General features: G+C 37.3%; 1 protein-coding gene across 1 annotated transcript; it reads right to left on the bottom strand.

Moving 5' to 3' along the window:
* LOC127448195 (leucine-rich repeat-containing protein 58-like) lies at nt 1–17,394 on the bottom strand. The gene is made up of 4 exons (XM_051710552.1): nt 14,181–17,394; nt 3,130–3,258; nt 2,057–2,334; nt 1–1,681 (listed from the first exon to the last, which is right to left on the bottom strand). Exons 1-4 carry the CDS (start codon nt 14,633–14,635, stop codon nt 1,488–1,490), a joined length of 1,056 nt encoding a protein of 351 aa, XP_051566512.1. The 5' UTR covers nt 14,636–17,394; the 3' UTR covers nt 1–1,487.
* Between the last annotated feature and the right edge of the window lie 965 nt (nt 17,395–18,359).

Genomic DNA, 18,359 nt, shown 5'->3' with positions numbered 1-18,359 from the left:
AACACTTTTTTTTATTTTTTTATTATGGTACTCTACATAAGAAGTGCAAATACATGTTTATAAAACCATCAGAGGAGTGAGTGTAATTCAAACCTGCCTTCATCATCTTAAAAAAAAAATACATTCTATCTTGTCAATGACATAGCATATGTCATAAAAGATTATTTAGTATAAAACCCTTCGGTATTATTTTAAAAACTCTGAAATATTTTGGATTAGTTATTTGCAGTCAATATGTCAATGGTTACGCCTAAAGTGTAGGACAAAGGTGAAGAATCTAAAGTGTACAAATAATATATAAAGTTCCTGAAGAACATAGAAAGGTTGATTTAAAACAATCACTTCTGTTCCTTGTAGTGTGCTAAAATTCAATCATCACATGAGAAAAATGCCACACACTCTTCACAATGTTTGCTATCGGCTCTGTAACAATATTGCATATTTTTAGTTGATAGAAACGAGAGATCTAAATGAAAAATGAACTGTCAATACAAAGTTCTACAGTTTAGACATTGGTGAACTTCGTCACTGTTTATCGCTGGACTTCAAATGCTGTTCTAGTTTTTGACTGCAGAAGGAGATTAACAACAGCAGACAATAACCTTAGTTTTAGCAATTCAAAGATGAAAGCTTCAACACAATGTGCTAAAGTTTTGTAGAAAGAATAAGCAGAAATGTGTATGTTTTTGGATGTTAAAATACTCTCCACTATTCAAGCTTAATATTCAGAGACAAATATAAGCAAGTTTATATGATAAGTATACTGAGTGTTCGAAAGTTGATTAACCCTGAAAGTGTTAAGCTCTGTGGTGCTTCCAAAGATTACTGTTTGTTTGAGTATCCAAACCAGCCCAACACAGCAACACTGGCTCAACCAATGGTGTGAGTTTGGGGCGGGGCTATCTGTTAGTCCAAACCATGAAAGACTGGGGGGAGTGTTTAAGAAACCTGTTTGCAATTCAGTTTGGTGATGTTAGTGGCACAGAAATTACTTCACCTTTACACCTCTTACAAAGCCCAAAACTAATAGTGCTCTCAAGGTTTATCTTTTTTGAATTCACAGTAGATCTTTGTGCATTATGTGAAAATATCTCCTTGAATTCACCGTCTCTCCTCTGAGACAAAGCAATCTTTTGCCGAGCAAAAGATATACATTTACCTAAACTGTTTCTTCTATGTATTACAAAAGTGCAAAAGCTAAACAGAGATTTGACAAAGGTTACTACTGCATAGTTAATATAACTATTTTATACAACAACTATTTTGAACTACCAGTGTTTGATTTATATTGGCATTGCAAGGTAAGGCATTTGTTAAAAAATGGAGAACTTTCTGCAGATGTCTTTCCCAGAATACCATCGTATTTTCACGCACTTGGCAATATGATTTGGCTTCAGTTGAGAGATTATAGAGGCAGCTGGCAGTAAAGTTTAATGTTCTTGCTGATAATGTTCTGAGAGAGAAAGATCTGTGAGGGGTGAGTGAAATTATCCCAGCAGAACTCTTTGAAGGCGGTCAGCGGGCACACTATTGTCGTCGTCAGAGTCAGCATCACTCTGAGGATTGGAGCTGCAGGGAGAGGTGCATTCTGGGGAGCACAGGTAGTGCATCAGGGGCAGGCGATACTTCCCACAGAAATCCACAAACTTGATATGACGAATGCATGAGTCAAAGTAAACACCTGGAAATGGTAAGATATACTGTAGTTAGAAGCACATTTCCAAATCTTACATAGAGCACACCACAAAGTTGCAATATGACTTAACTGAGATCATATTTTTACATTTTAATGACTTGCATTGATATCAAAACTATCTCGATCCTCTAGAGATTTTTACGCTACGTGCACTCAACAGCTATATACAGTTGAGTTGTAAGCCAAGTACAGTTTACAAAGCATAAACCAAATATGGTCACTTTTCTAAAAAATTGCCAGGCGTTAATACGCCTCGTCGCTATGTGGCATCACGGTACTTTTTACACTAAATTTCATTCACTACTGATCTAATACTATATCAACTTCTTCTATATCTAACTTTCATCTTTCTTCTCCCACCTGCACACTTGGGGTTGGGGCACTTGCTGGCCATATCTAGGTAGTTGACCAGGTGGGTTGGGATGTCTTGATGAGAGTACAGAAGGTTCCTGCTTTTGATGGTGCGGCCAGTCAGCTCCAGAAGTGAGGGGGGGTCATATGTCATGTCCTTGACGAAGCGCACAACCAAGGGGTTGCCGCGGAGACTGAGCTCCTGAAGATGCACCAGGCTCAGGATCTCTCTCGGAAGATAGGTCAGCAGGTTATTATGCAGACTAAGAGAACGCAGAGAATGGAGTCTGTCAAGGAAATGGAAAGATGCTGATTAGACTTTTGAATATTTTTGAATATTTTAGGGATTTGCTTGCAGGTCTTTTTGATAGGGTTGCAGGAAAAAACAATGCCCAACGCAAATAATAAAACGCCATTTAATCACGATTAATTAGAAAAGAAAAACATATAGGCTTATCCACTTGAAAAATGGAGAAAACGGCTCTCACATCTTTTGTTATTGACATCAAAAGCATTGTCCTATCAAACTCCACTGTATTTTGGCACAAATTCATCAGTCACTTGGTAGAAGCTAGACGAATTAGGCAAATGCCAAGATGTATGAAAACCATGAATAAAACTAAAGGTAATAGAATTTTTTCCCCCATTAAATCTACATTAAATATAGATTATCTAGCTAGAACAATAAACATGGTTTGTGCTGACTAAAATCTCACTGACATGTTTATGCTCATATTCAGCAGCCTGTTTTAACATTTGGCCCAGTGTTTGTTCCATTTTTTAGGCTGGTAATTCACATTTCTGCTGTTGGTTATGCATTTACAAAATAGACCTTTTCCTTTTCAGCCTATGTCATGTTAATTTTTCATATTGTAGGGCCTATGTAGTGCATTGTAATATTAATACATTTCAAAGTCTGACTGGTTAAAGAACACTTCAGTACAATAAACGATGTTAATACAGCATTGAATCGATACCTGATGTCCAATGTAAAATCTGGGTCCTTAAACAAAACAAGTGCCCTAGAAAACACACTAGGCACTTTGAAAGTAAGCATGTGTGCAATACAACTCAATGCATACCTGTTGAGTTGGGGTGGGACGCTCTGGATGCGATTATCACACAGAACTAGGTAACTGAGGTAAGGCAAGTTGGCTAGTTCAGCAGGGATGGAGGAGATCTGGTTACCACCCAAATACAACAGCTCCAGACTATAGAGAGAAAATGGGTTATCTAATCAGCATTATAAACAATGTGATGATTAATGCAAGCACACCATGTGCAAACAACACACGTCAAACTTGGATGAATGCATCAGTGACAAAATGAGTACAATAAAACAGTTATACATGGGGATGGCAGCATGACTCAGATTACTCATTGGTATATGCAGCGCTCCCACAGTTTTTGACCAAAGAATTTTCATGAACTTTCTAGTAATTTGTGATTAATGGAGAACGATTTGATTCAATGATCATTTAGACTGATATGTGAACCGGTTTGATGTATTCACTGAATAGACCTCAAGACTCTCTGAAATTGGACATCCCTACAGGCTTGCCAGTAAGTTTTACTCAGCACGAGAACAATATCCAGCCAATTTCTGGGTCTCCATCCAACTGTTTTAAAGGATTAGTTCACCCAAAAATTAAAAATTCTCTCATAATGCACTCACTTTCATGCCATCCCAGATGTGTATGACTTTCTTTCATCTGCTGAACACAAATTATGATTTTTAGAAGAATATTTCAGGTGAATGAGTGCCAACATTTTGAAGCTTCAAAATTCACACAAGGGCAACATCCATGGTGGTTAAAGCCATATCCTCTGAAGCAATATGATAAGTGTGGGTGAGAAATCATATCTTTTTCTGTCACATTCATTTTCTCCTTCTGTTTTTGGTAATTCACATTCTTTGTGCATATCGCCCCCTACTGGGCAGGAAGGAGAATTTATGATTTAAAAAAAAAAGGACTTAAATATTGGTCTGTTTCTCACTCACACACATTATATGGTGTCTGAACACCATATGATACTGGACACCCAAATGTACAGTTTGTAAATAATACTTATAATATTAAACATCTTCATTTTAATAAGACCAAGTGAATTTCATTAATGATATTACAGTACAAGAAAACACATCATTCCGATTTAAGAATGCTTATTTTTTACTGAGCTTTAACCACAAAGTCCTCGCAACTCTGAAAACTGAACATCAAACAAAACTCTATACCAATTACAAATGAAATGTAAAACAAATCACTGATTGACGGTGTAAACAGAATGAGTGAAAAGACTGTCTGTGTGTGTGTGTGTGTGTGTGTGTGTGTGAGAGAGAGAGAGAAAGTCAGAATAAATTACTGGATATTATATTGTTTCTGTTCTCTTTGTTTTAACATCATGCATTGGCAACACAATGAACGGTCATTCCAATAAAGGTTAAAATGTGTCATAATTGAAGTCCCAGACACGGCTAGTGTGTTTTCTATAGGGTGACCAGATTTTGAATGTCTCAAACTGGAACACCTGGGGGTTTGCGATACACGTGCATATATATATATATATATATATGCACGTGTATCGCAAACCCCCCAGGTGTTCCAGTATGTGTGCGTAATAAATATATATATATATTTATTACGCACACATACACATACAGTTGTGCTCAACAGTCTTTTATTTAAGGATAGTGATCATATGAAGCCATTTATTATCACATAGTTGTTTGGCTCCTTTTTAAATCATAATGGTACCAGAAATCACCCAAATGGCCCTGATCAAAAGTTTACATACCCTTGAATGTTTGGCCTTGTTACAGACACACAAGGTGACACACACAGGTTTAAATGGCAATTAAAGGTTAATTTCCCACACCTGTGGCTTTTTAAATTGCAATTAGTGTCTGTGTATAAATAGTCAATGAGTTTGTTAGCTCTCATGTGGATGCACTGAGCACGCTAGATACTGAGCCATCGGAGCAGAAAATAACTGTCAAAAGACCTGCGTAACAAGGTAATGGAACTTTATAAAGATGGAAAAGGATATAAAAAGATATCCAAAGCCTTGAAAATGCCAGTCAGTACTGTTCAATCACTTATTAAGAAGTGGAAAATTCGGGGATCTCTTGATATCAAGCCAAGGTCAGGTAGACCAAGAAAGATTTCAGCCACAACTGCCAGAAGAATTGTTCGGGATACAAAGAAAAACCCACAGGTAACCTCAAGAGAAATACAGGCTGCTCTGGGAAAAGACGGTGTGGTTGTTTCAAGGAGCACAATACGACGATACTTGAACAAAAATTTGCTTCGTGGTCGAGTTGCCAGAAAGAAGCCTTTACTGCGCCAATGCCACAAAAAAGCCCGGTTACAATATGCCCGACAACACCTTGACACGCCTCACAGCTTCTGGCACACTGTAATTTGGAGTGACGAGACCAAAATAGAGCTTTATGGTCACAACCATAAGCACTATGTTTGGAGAGGGGTCAACAAGGCCTATAGTGAAAAGAATACCATCCCCACTGTGAAGCATGGTGGTGGCTCACTGATGTTTTTTTTGGGGGGGGGGGGGGGGTTAGCTCTAAAGGCATGGGGAATCTTGTGAAAATTGATGGCAAGTTGCATTCTTCTGCATGAAAGCTGCGCATGGGACGCTCTTGGACTTTCCAGCATGACAATGACCCTAAGCACAAGGCCAAGTTGACCCTCCAGTGGTTACAGCAGAAAAAGGTGAAGGTTCTGGAGTGGCCATCACAGTCTCCTGACCGTAATATCATCGAGCCACTCTGGGGAGATCTCAAACGTGCGGTTCATGCAAGACGACCAAAGACTTTGCATGACCTGGAGGCAGGACAGGACACACCTCGTAAAACCGGGAACCGATGTCTGGTCACCCTAGTTTTCTAACTGCTTTGCTTTTCTGCATGATGTACTGTAGTGATTCCCTCCTGCTCTGTCTTGCTTATGTAATGAGGGCAATAGACCATCTACTGGTGCTATCGCCACCTAGTGGCATCTTCATGTTAAGGTGATAGCAGGTTTAAAGGTTTAAAAACCTATCACAAAAAAAAAAAAATATTTTTGAAAGATTCTTTTTTAGTTTAGTTTTTTCAGAGCCATGAAAATGTATTTTATTTAAGTTTCATTTTTTCCAATTATGTAGATTTTTATAGTTTACGAAAAAACATTTGAACATTTAGTTTTCGTTTTAGTTTACAATAATAACCTTGGTACAATTGCTCCAATACTGCAAATACAATTCTCCCTGAAGCAAGGAGGTCATTCAGCTGCTCCACCATGACAAAGTGACATGATATAATGCTTAAAAAAAAAACACATTGTTGCATAAGGTTTTATTTATCGTAAAAGAAATCTGCCAATGAGCCTTTCCATACAGAATTTCGTGTATAACGCTAATTGTATACCTTTCGCATCCCAGATCAATTTTGTCCCTAAATCTTTGTAAAATGGAGAGAGTACTGAGACCATTAATTGAAATTGGCCAGCTTACTACATTTTATTTTCACAAATAATTGCAATAGTAGCAAATATCAGAAGTCAACGTCAAAATTGAGCAGTTGCTCGTCTGACTGGACTGCAAGTAACATTTCTTATGTGGCAAAGCCTATGGGTCTTGAAGAGACCATGCAGTAGGGCATTCTGGGAGGTTGAGGTCCAGAGACACTTCATAAAAATGTCTTTGTCTGCAACATTTTAGGAATTCACGGCCAACGTTTGAGGTGCTGTGCAAATTCATAAGTCCTGATGTTGCACCCGTCGCAGGTTACCACCAGTTCTGGCCTGAAAATGGGTCGCCATCGCCCGGTTCAAACTGGCAATCTACGCAGAATACAAAATAGTTGGGGAAACTTTCGTGGTTAGTAAACCAACCATTCATCGATGTGTATATGCTGTGTGCACAGCTATTAAAAAAAATGCACAGGTTTATGGCACGCAGGATGGCAGGCACATCCCCATTCTTCCTCCAATGGATGGCCACCGCGATTACATTAATCGCTAAAGGTGGCCATCCATTGTTCTCCAGGGACTTGTCGATTACAGGTGTATGATACGAGATATTCATCAGATCTGTTCAGGTTACCATAAGCTGGTTAAGACCATTTACCATCCTTTAACAGTGCGAGTAATGCTTCACACACTATAATTTCAAGGATGTATACCTAGTCATCTTGATTAACACAATGGTTGTGGTTCAATAATTTACCACTCTAAATATCATTTTTGTTGTGAGGACACATGTGATGTAAATTCTGTCATGTGGCACTTAATTTTTTGAAGTTAATGCAATTTTTCTCGACAATGTTTCCAAACAAGTTTTTTTTGCGACATTTAAGTTAATCGAAATATAACTCGTTAAATTGAAAAAAGATTGCTGACACTTGTAAAATTTTACCATAAGCTATATCAGTAAACATTTTGATGTGCTAAACCTTTTTCACAAAAATATCCTTTGGATGGTAACACAGTTAGTGATTTGCATTTTCTTTAGTCACATTTTTTAAAAAGCGTTTTCAAAATGCAAAACATTTGGATGGAAACCCAGCTAAAGAAAAATTCCTTGCAGAGCATAACTACAATAATCAGCCTGGTCTCATGACATTTACGTGAACATGATAACATTTTGCAATTCAAAATGTACATGCTGTACAACACGTTTAGCTGCAGTTTCTAGTGAAATGTCCAGCTGGGGGTGCCAAAAGCAAGTAAATTAGTGTCTTTTTCAGATGCGGTTTTAAGGTGAATTTTAGACTTTTTTTAAAACATACCTCCCTAACCTAAAACTTTTGCCTGAACCTAACCAATAGTGTTTTAAAATATAAATGAGATGTATACAAAAGGACATCCTATCCAAATCAACGCCTAAACTTAACCATTAGTGTTTTAAAATGCAGAAATGAAAAAGCAGTTTTTGAAGGAAGCACATCATTTTGTTTTGCTTCTGTAACTCTGTAATGTCACATGTCAGCTTGAGCTCATGACTGGTCTTGAACTGTGGTCCTCCGACTCTAAGTCCAACACTCTATCAGGTGAGCTACTGCCAAGATATATGGGTTGGAATAAGTGTATATACAGTTGTGCTCAAAAGTTTGCATACCCTTGGAGAATTGGTAATATATGTACCATTTTTAAAGAAAACATGAGTGAGCAGGCAAAACACATTTCTTTTATTTCTTATGGGATTCATATTCAACTGTAGGTTATAACAGAATGGCACAATCATAAAACAAAACATGGCAACAAAGAAAAAAATGAAATGACCCCTGTTCAAAAGTCTGCATACCCTTAGTTCTTAATACTGTGTATTGTTCCCTTTAGCATCAATGACAGCGTGCAGTCTTTTGTAATAGTTGTCTATGAGGCCCCAAATTCTTGCAGGTGGTATAGCTGCCCATTCGTCTTGGCAAAATACCTCCAGGTCATGCAAAGTCTTTGGTCGTCTTGCATGAACTGCACGTTTGAGATCTCCCCAGAGTGGCTCGATGATATTAAGGTCAGGAGACTGTGATGGCCACTCCAGAACCTTCACCTTTTTCTGCTGTAACCACTGGAGGGTCAACTTGGCCTTGTGCTTAGGGTCATTGTCGTGCTGGAAAGTCCAAGGGTGTCCCATGCGCAGCTTTCGTGCAGAAGAATGCAACCTGTCTGCCAGTATTTTCTGATAACATTCATCTTGCCATCAGTTTTCACAAGATTCCCCGTGCCTTTAGAGCTCACACACCCCCAAAACATCAGTGAGCCACCACCATGCTTCACAGTGGGGATGGTATTCTTTTCACTATAGGTCTTGTTGACCCCTCTCCAAACATAGCGCTTACGGTTGTGACCATAAAGCTCTATTTTGGTCTCGTCACTCCAAATTAGTGTGCCAGAAGCTGTGAGGTGTGTCAAAGTGTTGTCGGGCATATTGTAATTGGGCTTTTTTGTGGCATTGGCACAGTAAAGGCTTCTTTTTGGCAACTCGGCCATGCAGCTCATTTTTGTTCAAGTATCGTCGTATTGTGCTCCTTGAAATAACCACACCGTCTTTTTCCAGAGCAGCCTGTATTTCTCTTGAGGTTACCTGTGGGTTTTTCTTTGTATCCCGAACAATTCTTCTGGCAGTTGTGGCTGAAATCTTTCTTGGTCTACCTGATCTTGGCTTGGTATCAAGAGATCCCTGAATTTTCCACTTCTTAATAAGTGATTGAACAGTACTGACTGGCATTTTCAAGGCTTTGGATATCTTTTTATATCCTTTTCCATCTTTATAAAAGTTCCATTACCTTGTTACGCAGGTCTTTTGACAGTTATTTTCTGCTCCCCATGGCTCAGTATCTAGCCTGCTCAGTGCATCCACGTGAGAGCTAACAAACTCACTGACTATTTATACACAGACACTAATTGCAATTTAAAAAGCCACAGGTGTGGGAAATTAACCTTTAATTGCCATTTAAACCTGTGTGTGTCATGTTGTGTGTCTGTAACAAGGCAAACATTCAAGGGTATGTAAACTTTTGATCAGGGCCATTTGGGTGATTTCTGGTACCATTATGATTTAAAAAGGAGCCAAACAACTATGTGATAATAAATGGCTTCATATGATCACTATCCTTAAATAAAAGACTTTTTTTTTTTTTTAATTTGCATGATCAGTCATATTTTCAATGTATTTTCATATTTTCAAATCAATGCCAAAATTTCACAATTTCTGCCTGGGTATGCAAACTTTTGAGCACAACTGTATGTAGGTGAGCCTGTAATAAAAGCCTTAAAATTAATTGTTTTTGAACAGATGTGTTTGAGTAAAAGTGTGTCGATATCATAAAATAGCAGGGTATGAGTAATAGAAAGAAAAAATAAGCATTTATAAAGTCATAATCAGCCATTAAAGTCATGATTTGAGTGAAAGTGAATAAAATACACAGTTGCTGTAGTGCCTCTAGTGTTCATTTCTCCTGGAAACTGCAGGGAATTATACCTGGAGACACATAGAACAAGTTTTTCAAAAATGTATATAGAGTCACGTTTTCACAATGAGACCAGGTTGACATAAATTTATATTTACTATGGAAATTTGTATGACTTTTCCAAGACGGTTACAGATTTTTATTTTCATGACTTTCCCAGGCTTGGAAAACAATATATAGATTGGAGGGGAAGCTAGAGGAATCAAACACAAACATTTCACAAAAGGTTATGTGGAAATAGTCAACACTGATCAACGTTTAACGATAATGGAAATCTTCTGCAAACATCCCTTTTTGTTGTGTCTGTGTTAACAACCACTTGTGTCCTAGACAACACATGTTCAATGAAGCCAAAAGACTTCAGGGGGCTTCACACAAAGAATGTCTTCCTCTCAGAAATGTTATCATTGTCAAAATAGCTTTGAAAAATTAGACAACTGGGGAAAGAAAGAGAGAGAGACAACCATTTTACACTACTGACGACTCAGTCCATTTCTTTTTCCTCTGTGGACACCCTAAAAAGAGGCATTCATTTTTGTTTCAATACCTCATTCCCTTCGCCAACCCATCTTGGATTAGTCTCTACAATTACCACAGTAGACAGAGATGGCAAAGGAAAAAGAGGCCTAGATCTCTTTAAAAAAAAAAAAAGACCTACTTTATGTGCAATGTGGGCCATCAGGGCAGATATCTCTTTATTATGGGATGGCACTTAGCCAAGTTGGCCTCAACAGACTCACTGTTCCAGCACAGCTGGACTGGGGCCACTATTATACTGCAAACTGATACTGCGGCCTGCCGTTCAACTCCTGACAGCTTACCATTCACATGTATTGCCTCTGCAGCGCAGCTAGCAAAAGCCCAAATGAAAGTCTTTTGGTTAGTTTAAAAAAATAAGCACTTGTCATCAAAACAGTTGGAGTTCAATATATGCAAATGAGACATATTTTTATTATTTTTTAACATACTTTAATACATACTGTTAAATATTTATCATGTTTTAAACTATAGTCTCAGCCTCAGGAGGCAAAACCACATACTGCGCACAGTCTGTTCACTGAGGAGCTAATTCACTCAACAGTTGCACCACTTAAGATTGTGGTATTTCAACACAAAAACCTGCGACTTATTCACTAACCACCCGTAATCTTGTTTAAGTACGTGCACCATTGCTGAAATTTTGCTGTGTCTTAAGTATTTAAATCAAGTAGGGGGCCTAGGTAGCTCAGCGAGTACTGACGCTGACTACCACCCCTGGAGTCGCGAGTTTGAATCCAGGGTGTGCTGAGTGACTCCAGCCAGGTCTCCTAAGCAACCAAATTGGCCCGATTGCTAGTGAGGGTAGAGTCACATGGGGTAACCTCCTCATGGTCACGATTAGTGGTTTTCGCTCTCAATGGGGCACGTGGTAAGTTGTGCATGGATTGCGGAGAGTAGCACGAGCCTCCACATGCTGCGAGTCTCCACGGTGTCATGCACAGCGAGCTACGTGATAAAATGGGCGGACTGACTGTTTCAGAAACTGAGGCAATGGAAACTTGTCCTCCGCCACCCGGACTGAGGTGAGTAACAGTGCCACCAGGAGGACCTACTAAGTAGTGGGAATTGGGCATTCCAAATTGGGTAGAAAAAGGGGATTAAAAAAAAAGTATTTAAATCAAGTCATTGTCATTCCTTTCTGTGAAAGCATGCCTCCTTTCAAATATAAATTAGGCTTTTTATAGATTGAATATCATGTGCCTGCCACTGACTGAACTTAAAAATTATCACAAAACATTTGTAGTGTGCATGCGTCCAAAAGAATATGCATTGAAAGGCAAGGCACAATCTGATTCACAACACAGAAAAACTAAGTATACCCTGGCTTTTAGTGAATTGCCCTCTGAATGTCTGATGCATACTGCACACAAGTAAAAAAAAATAAAATAAATAATAATAATAATAAATTAAATATCAGCAAGGTTCCCAAACTTTTAGCAATTAATTTCCATAATATTTCCATTACTTTTTTTTTCAGATTACTGGTTAAGGATTTTTAAGAAATCCTTTCATAGAGATCACAATTATGAAGAGCAATAACTACAAAACTTCATATTCAAAAAAGAAATTTCCATGACTTCTTAAAATAAGAGGTTCTTGACCAGAATAAGCTGCAAACAGAACCAGACTTTATTCCTATAGTTGGAAGTCTGCCTATGCTAGACTATGGGACTTTTATGTGGCAGATTATGTTCAGAGCATTTATTGCAAGTGCATACCAGTTAGATTTAGATGTATGCATTCAGCATAGACACTTTCATATCAAGCTACAACAGTGGATTGATGACAGAATGATAGACTAAAATTAAATGATAGAAGTGTGTTTTTTGGAAACCCTGTTTCTTGAAAGATATCTATAGACATCATGTCTTCTGCTTTTAAAACAATTCATTTCTCTACACATGTAGAAGATGTTTGCCCAGCAAAAAATATTACTCAATATTTCTTAATCAATATTTGTCTTTTCAGTAAAAAAAAAAAAAAAAATCTAAATATCTGTATTTTTTTTTTAGCTTGAATTGAAATGTATTTCTCAACCAACTGGCAATTGTTATTATAATAATAATAATAATAAGCATAAACCTCATTAAATTACAGTTAGATGTGTGTGTATAATATATATATATATATATATATATATATATATATATATATATATATAAAACTATTTGCCATTGGGGAAGTGAAAATAACAGTTCAAGTTATTTTCTTTTTAGTAGAATATATTCTATAATATAAACATTGGGGTAGGGAGTTAACTTATTTTAAGATACATTTTATATTCTCATCTTAAAAGATCTTATGCAATGTTGCTGTTCTCGTAAATGTATCTTGTTTAAAGGATGTTTAGATTATTTACTGGTAAACAACACAAAAATACTGATTGAGAAAATTTTTTTTTTTTTCCAGTGTCTTCTGTTCTCATATCTTTCACTCCCAAAATCAGTTAATAAAGTGCAATCATCAGCCACTGGGCTAGTGGGATTCACTCTCCAGGAGCTTATTACCTTCACATTAGGGAAGGTGTTTGTTTTTGTGCACGTCAGTAATAATTAAGAGTAACACTGATAAGGTACATAAGAAACTTATCAGCATGAGGCAACAGTTTTTTGGTAAACAATCATGAAGAGCAGAAAAAAAATCTCCTAAATTGATCATAACAATGTCAACTTGTGTCAGCATGACCTCTTGCTTGCACGCATTGCACTTTGTTCGAAGCACAAGCTATAAACAGGAAGAAGAAAAAAAACACAAGCAGAAATTTGTCTTTTGGATTGTACACTTTTAAAGTTGCTTCAGCCAGCACAATTTATTTCCTTTGTAGACCAGTAAAGCAGAGCATGAAGACATCACATTCCTGGTTAATCTGGATAAAAATGTGGCACTAAGTGAAAATGGCCCTTGTGCCAGGCCTTTAAATAATAATCTGCTGCTTTATTATCTTTTCTAGCATATAAAGCATATATATTAGAGTGGAATGAGTATCCAGAAGTGAATGTTTATTAGTCACTAATCAATCAAATCTGATAGTCGAGTCTTATTCTGGTTTAAAATGAGGGGTTGGCTCACGTTCTGACTAGTTGAGTAACTTAATGCTGACTACATATCCAGTTTCACCAACCTTTTTTAACTCTACCACTGCTGTTGTGTAATCTGTTGGATTGATTTGCTTATGCTCATCAGGACTCAATCAGAATACCAAGCAACTGTTTTCACAGACTGCATTATTTCTTCCTCTTTCATCAAATAACTGATCAATAATATTTTCAACACTGAAGAGGGAAACATTCATAACTACCACATTAGGAGGGTCATTCCTTTTACACAGTATGTTTTAAAATTTGTCATAAAAAAAGATTTTATCATACCAATTTCTGCAGTTTTATCAAAATTGGTATGTGAGAGTGAAACAAACCAAACTAATAGCACAAAACATAGTTATCATAAAATCCTTTCCTAATACTCTGATGTTTGTGTTATTGTTTTATCATTTTAAAATGATGTCACTTCCTGGATAATGATGTCATAAAGGAACTGACTTTTTAAGGATTACAAAAGACTAACGTCCTCTTATTTATTTATTTTATCTGACAATCCTGCAAAGATGAGCCCATGCAACATTACCTGGTCAGACTGTCTATCTCTGCTGGGATGCTTTTCAGTCTGTTTCCTCCCAGTGATAGAGACTGTAGCTGCTGCATTTGCAAACACTGGGTCGGCATCTCTTCAAACCTGTTTCCACTCAGATTCAACACCTCCAGCTGCAGAGAGCCGAAGTCTTTAGGCAGAGAAAACTCATTTAAACGGTTATTCTTGGCTACGAGGGTTTTGAGTTTGGTCAGTCGGGTGATGTCCTCACAGATGACCGACAGCGTGTTATTGCTGATGTCCAGAAACTCCAGATTAGAGAAGAAACAAATGGAGTCGGACAGAAGCGAGATTCGGTTATAGCACACGTACAGCTGCTTCGTGTCTTTCCGTCGTTTCTCGCTAACCCTGTCGAGACTCAAATTGTTCAGATTCAAACGGGACAGATCTAAAACAACTTCGCCGATGTTGGCCCCTTCAAACCCCTCCATTTTATTCTCTCAAAACAGACAAACAGTTCTAGTTGATTGCAAACACTGCGATGATCCAGTCTATTTCCAACACAAAGCACCGTCGACTTCCATGTGTAACCTAAACCCGCCCCGTCCGGCCTGATAGCCTCTTACAAACACTACAGTCTGTGAATTATCACTCATGTTTCCGGGTTGAACTGGTCGCTGGCTCCACCGCACTGGATTAACCCTTTACTAGTACTAGAGAGAGAAAACTAGAATGCTACTAATATACAAATGAACTCTTATGAATATCCCAGTGTTCATGAAGCTGCCAGACATCTGATCCCATCTCTTCTAAAGCGTGTATTGAATTATGTGAATTTCTCTTGTTTTTAGGGTCTGTGGTTCCTGAAACATAACCTGATGGTTATGCAATCACAGCTGTTGCTAGGATTCATTATGCAAGGAGTCAGTGAGTTCTTTTCATGACCTTGGCTGTTCATTTGAAATGTAAAGATTTAATTCTACAGCTGTTTAGGGTATGCATTTTGCTGTTTCAAATGCATGTATTTGTCATGCAAGGTATTCTGTTTAAGTGAATAACTCCAGAAACTATCTGACTCTAAAGCCACAGTGTTAGCACACACACTTTTCAGGCCCGTTTAACCATCACTGTGCAAGAACTTGTCACATTTATTAGTACTTCTTAAAGTCACTTGTGAAAGGAAAAACAAAATACAAAAGCTGAATATGAAATTTATTTATTTATTTATTTTTTTGTGTGCAGTTTTTCCAAATTAGTTTCTGTGTATGTGATATTTAAAAAGATGCATTAAGTTATGTGGTAAACACAAATACAATAAATTTACTGTGGTAAATACACACACTTTTACAAAGTAGCTAAGAGCTCATCCACAACCAGTGTTGGGTAAGTCACTCAAACAAGTAATCCACAACAAATGACTGATTACAGTAACTCTTTAAAATTGTAATTGTAAATAAACATTTTATTTTATTTTATTTTATTTTATTTACATTCCAGGTTCCAAGGGTGGATCTACTGGGGTGGCAAACGCCACCCTAAGAAAAGGCATTGCCACCCCAGTATAAGTATACAAATGTTTAAATATAAATATAAGATGTTGACATAGTGTAGGGGTTTATTCATATCGAACTGCCTCACCGGATGCACAAATGACCACACAGACTGAGAGTGTGATTGATTACAGCGGCAGCCAATCACGTGAAAGTATATCAGTGATCAATTGCGTGATAGGTTAAAGAAGTGGCCAATGGCGTGATTACAGCAGCAGCCAATCGTGTACTTGCTGCTGCAGTGCATGTGCAGTGTTTGGTTATTTGCAGGCTTAGGTTTTTTGAACTTATTTCCTCAACCACAACAACAATATGAAAATATGGACAAATACATGGAGAAAAAAGAGGTAAGAGATTAATTTCTCTTTTTTTTTTTTTCAAGTTTTCACTGAATGATTATTCGAGATATTGCCGTCAGTTGAGACATGTCTTCAGCACTTTCTGAAATACCTTTTGTCCGGTATGTGTATAATCCAGATGAAACATCTCCAGTTCTTGAGTAGGAGTTTCTATTTCATCTGATCTGTGTATGTTTTGATTGAGGAATCCAGCGCTGGAATGTGTCATTTTGAATTTTATGATAAATGTTCGTTGTGGCTGTTAGCAGTGTCGTTTAGTGTCCGCAGTTTTTTCTGCAGCTCATGCTCTTTTCCAGGAAATAGAAAAGCAAAATATGTCCCCCATTGTGATTGCCTTCTTGGCCGTATTGTTTGTGTGTATGTAGAGTGTGATTTTTGTCTTTATCTCTCTCTCTCTCTCTCTAATCGCTCTCAGGTGTGGGGTAACCAGGTGATCTGATTGTTAGTGGAGCACTGGCACGCAGTGTGTTTCCTTCCTATATAAACTGAGTGTTTCATGGTTGGGTTGTGTGATGGGAGACAGGTGTTCGTGAGCTGTGCCGTCTTGGTCACTGATGCTCTCGCGACGATTCCCACTGCTGGAGCGGAGAGTTTGTGGTTGTCGCTGTCTGAACTTCGGAGTTCACTGTTTTTTCAAATACAGAACGGTCAATAAATGTGTCTGTGTTTCCGCTACTCGTGTCTCCCCGCATCTGTTGTTGTATTTTTTGAAGTGTAACACCCATCCATACACATACAGATACAATCTTTGTTTATTAAAATAAAAAGTTATATTTGGGTGAATTAGAAACCAGAACCTCTAAAAACTAGACTCAAAAAGTAACCACTATACCAATAAGTCATGTTCTTGATTAAATTGCTGATATATATGTTCATCTAATGACTAACAAAATCCCAAGACTGATAGCAGCAGATGTAGAGATGAAATTACCATATTATGTGAAATATCTATTTGAGTGCTTGAATCGGTCATTAAGAATGACTGTTTATCAAAATAGGTGATTTAAAAGAATATTTTATTGTGCATAAAACAATTAATATTAATGGGTTTTGCAGCACTGCCACACAAAGTACAGTTTTCCTAGAGTTTATTTTTATTTAGAACTAAATTTGTGTTATTGTTCCCTTTCAAATGACTTATTCCAGCTGTTACAAAGTTGATAGGCCTACAGGATTTTATTAGCAGAATAACACTGGATATGCATTCACTCTCCAATTAATGAACTAGTACTTGTTGCAGTGAAGCTTGGTACCTTGATCCATAAGAACTACACATGGGCGCTTGCTTTGGCGTTGCCACTCCTCATAGTCTGCATGCCACCCCATGAAAAAATTTCTAGATCCGCCCCTGCCGGGTTCAAAACAAGTTAAGCTCAATCGACAGCATTTGTGGTATAATGTTGATTACCACAAAAATTTATTTTAACTCATTCCTCCTTTTCTTTAAAAAAAGCAAAAATCCAGTATACAGTGAGACACACAATGGAAGTGAATGCGGCCAATTGTTGGAGAGTTTAAAGGCAGAAATATGAAGCTTATATTTTTATAAAAGCACACATTCATTCTTCTGTTAAAACTCATGTATTATTTGAGATGTAAAGTAAATAATTTTTAGGGTCATTTAGGGGTTGTTGTCATTACATCGTCATGGCAACGAAGTTGTAAAATTGGATATAACTTTACACAGAAAATGTTAGTAAGCAATTTTATCACACTAAAATCATGTTTACACACATTGTTTTTTACGTCTTGTGAGTAAACTTTTGAAACAGTGCATATTTTTATGTTTACGGATTGGCCCCCATTCACTTCCATTGTAAGTGCCTCACTGTAACACAGATTTTTGCTTTTTTTAAAGAAAGGGTGGGACAAGTAAAAAAAAAAACATTTTTTTGTGGTAATCAATATTATGCCACAAATGCTGTCGATTGAGCTTAACTTGTATTGAACCCGGAATATTCCTTTAAGATTTACGCACTCAAGATTGGGGCAGAAGGTTGTTTCTGGTGTCATTATTATTAAATGTAATAATTATTAACTTATGGGGTTATTGTAAAATCCTTCCATGCATTAGATGTATATTTCAAACATCTCTGTTCCTTATAATCTAATAGGCTAATTGAGTGGAATTCAATCTATATTCATAGTATTTCTATTAGGACATGCCTTCAATTAAAAATATGGGAGTCTTTATATGCATATATTCATAGGCCTGCATAGTATATCATTCATAGAATAAGTTTACCTTTCAGAAGAATCTCTTTGACTGGGATTCTGTTATTTGATTTGCCTATCATTAAGTTATT

This window comes from Myxocyprinus asiaticus, chromosome 11 (assembly GCF_019703515.2).
Source record: "Myxocyprinus asiaticus isolate MX2 ecotype Aquarium Trade chromosome 11, UBuf_Myxa_2, whole genome shotgun sequence".
In the NCBI taxonomy this organism is placed as follows: domain Eukaryota; kingdom Metazoa; phylum Chordata; class Actinopteri; order Cypriniformes; family Catostomidae; genus Myxocyprinus; species Myxocyprinus asiaticus.
This window is presented reverse-complemented; position numbering and strand designations above follow the sequence as displayed.

Bases quoted from the DNA above. Each gene is read 5' to 3' on its own strand.
- LOC127448195 (XM_051710552.1), bottom strand. From the start codon at position 14,635: ATGGAGGGGTTTGAAGGGGCCAACATCGGCGAAGTTGTTTTAGATCTG. The intron at 3,259-14,180 runs GTAATGTTGCAT...TTCTCTCTATAG, and splicing joins GAGATAGACAGTCTGACCAG to TCTGGAGCTGTTGTATTTGG. The intron at 2,335-3,129 runs GTATGCATTGAG...TTTCCTTGACAG, and splicing joins GTCCCACCCCAACTCAACAG to ACTCCATTCTCTGCGTTCTC.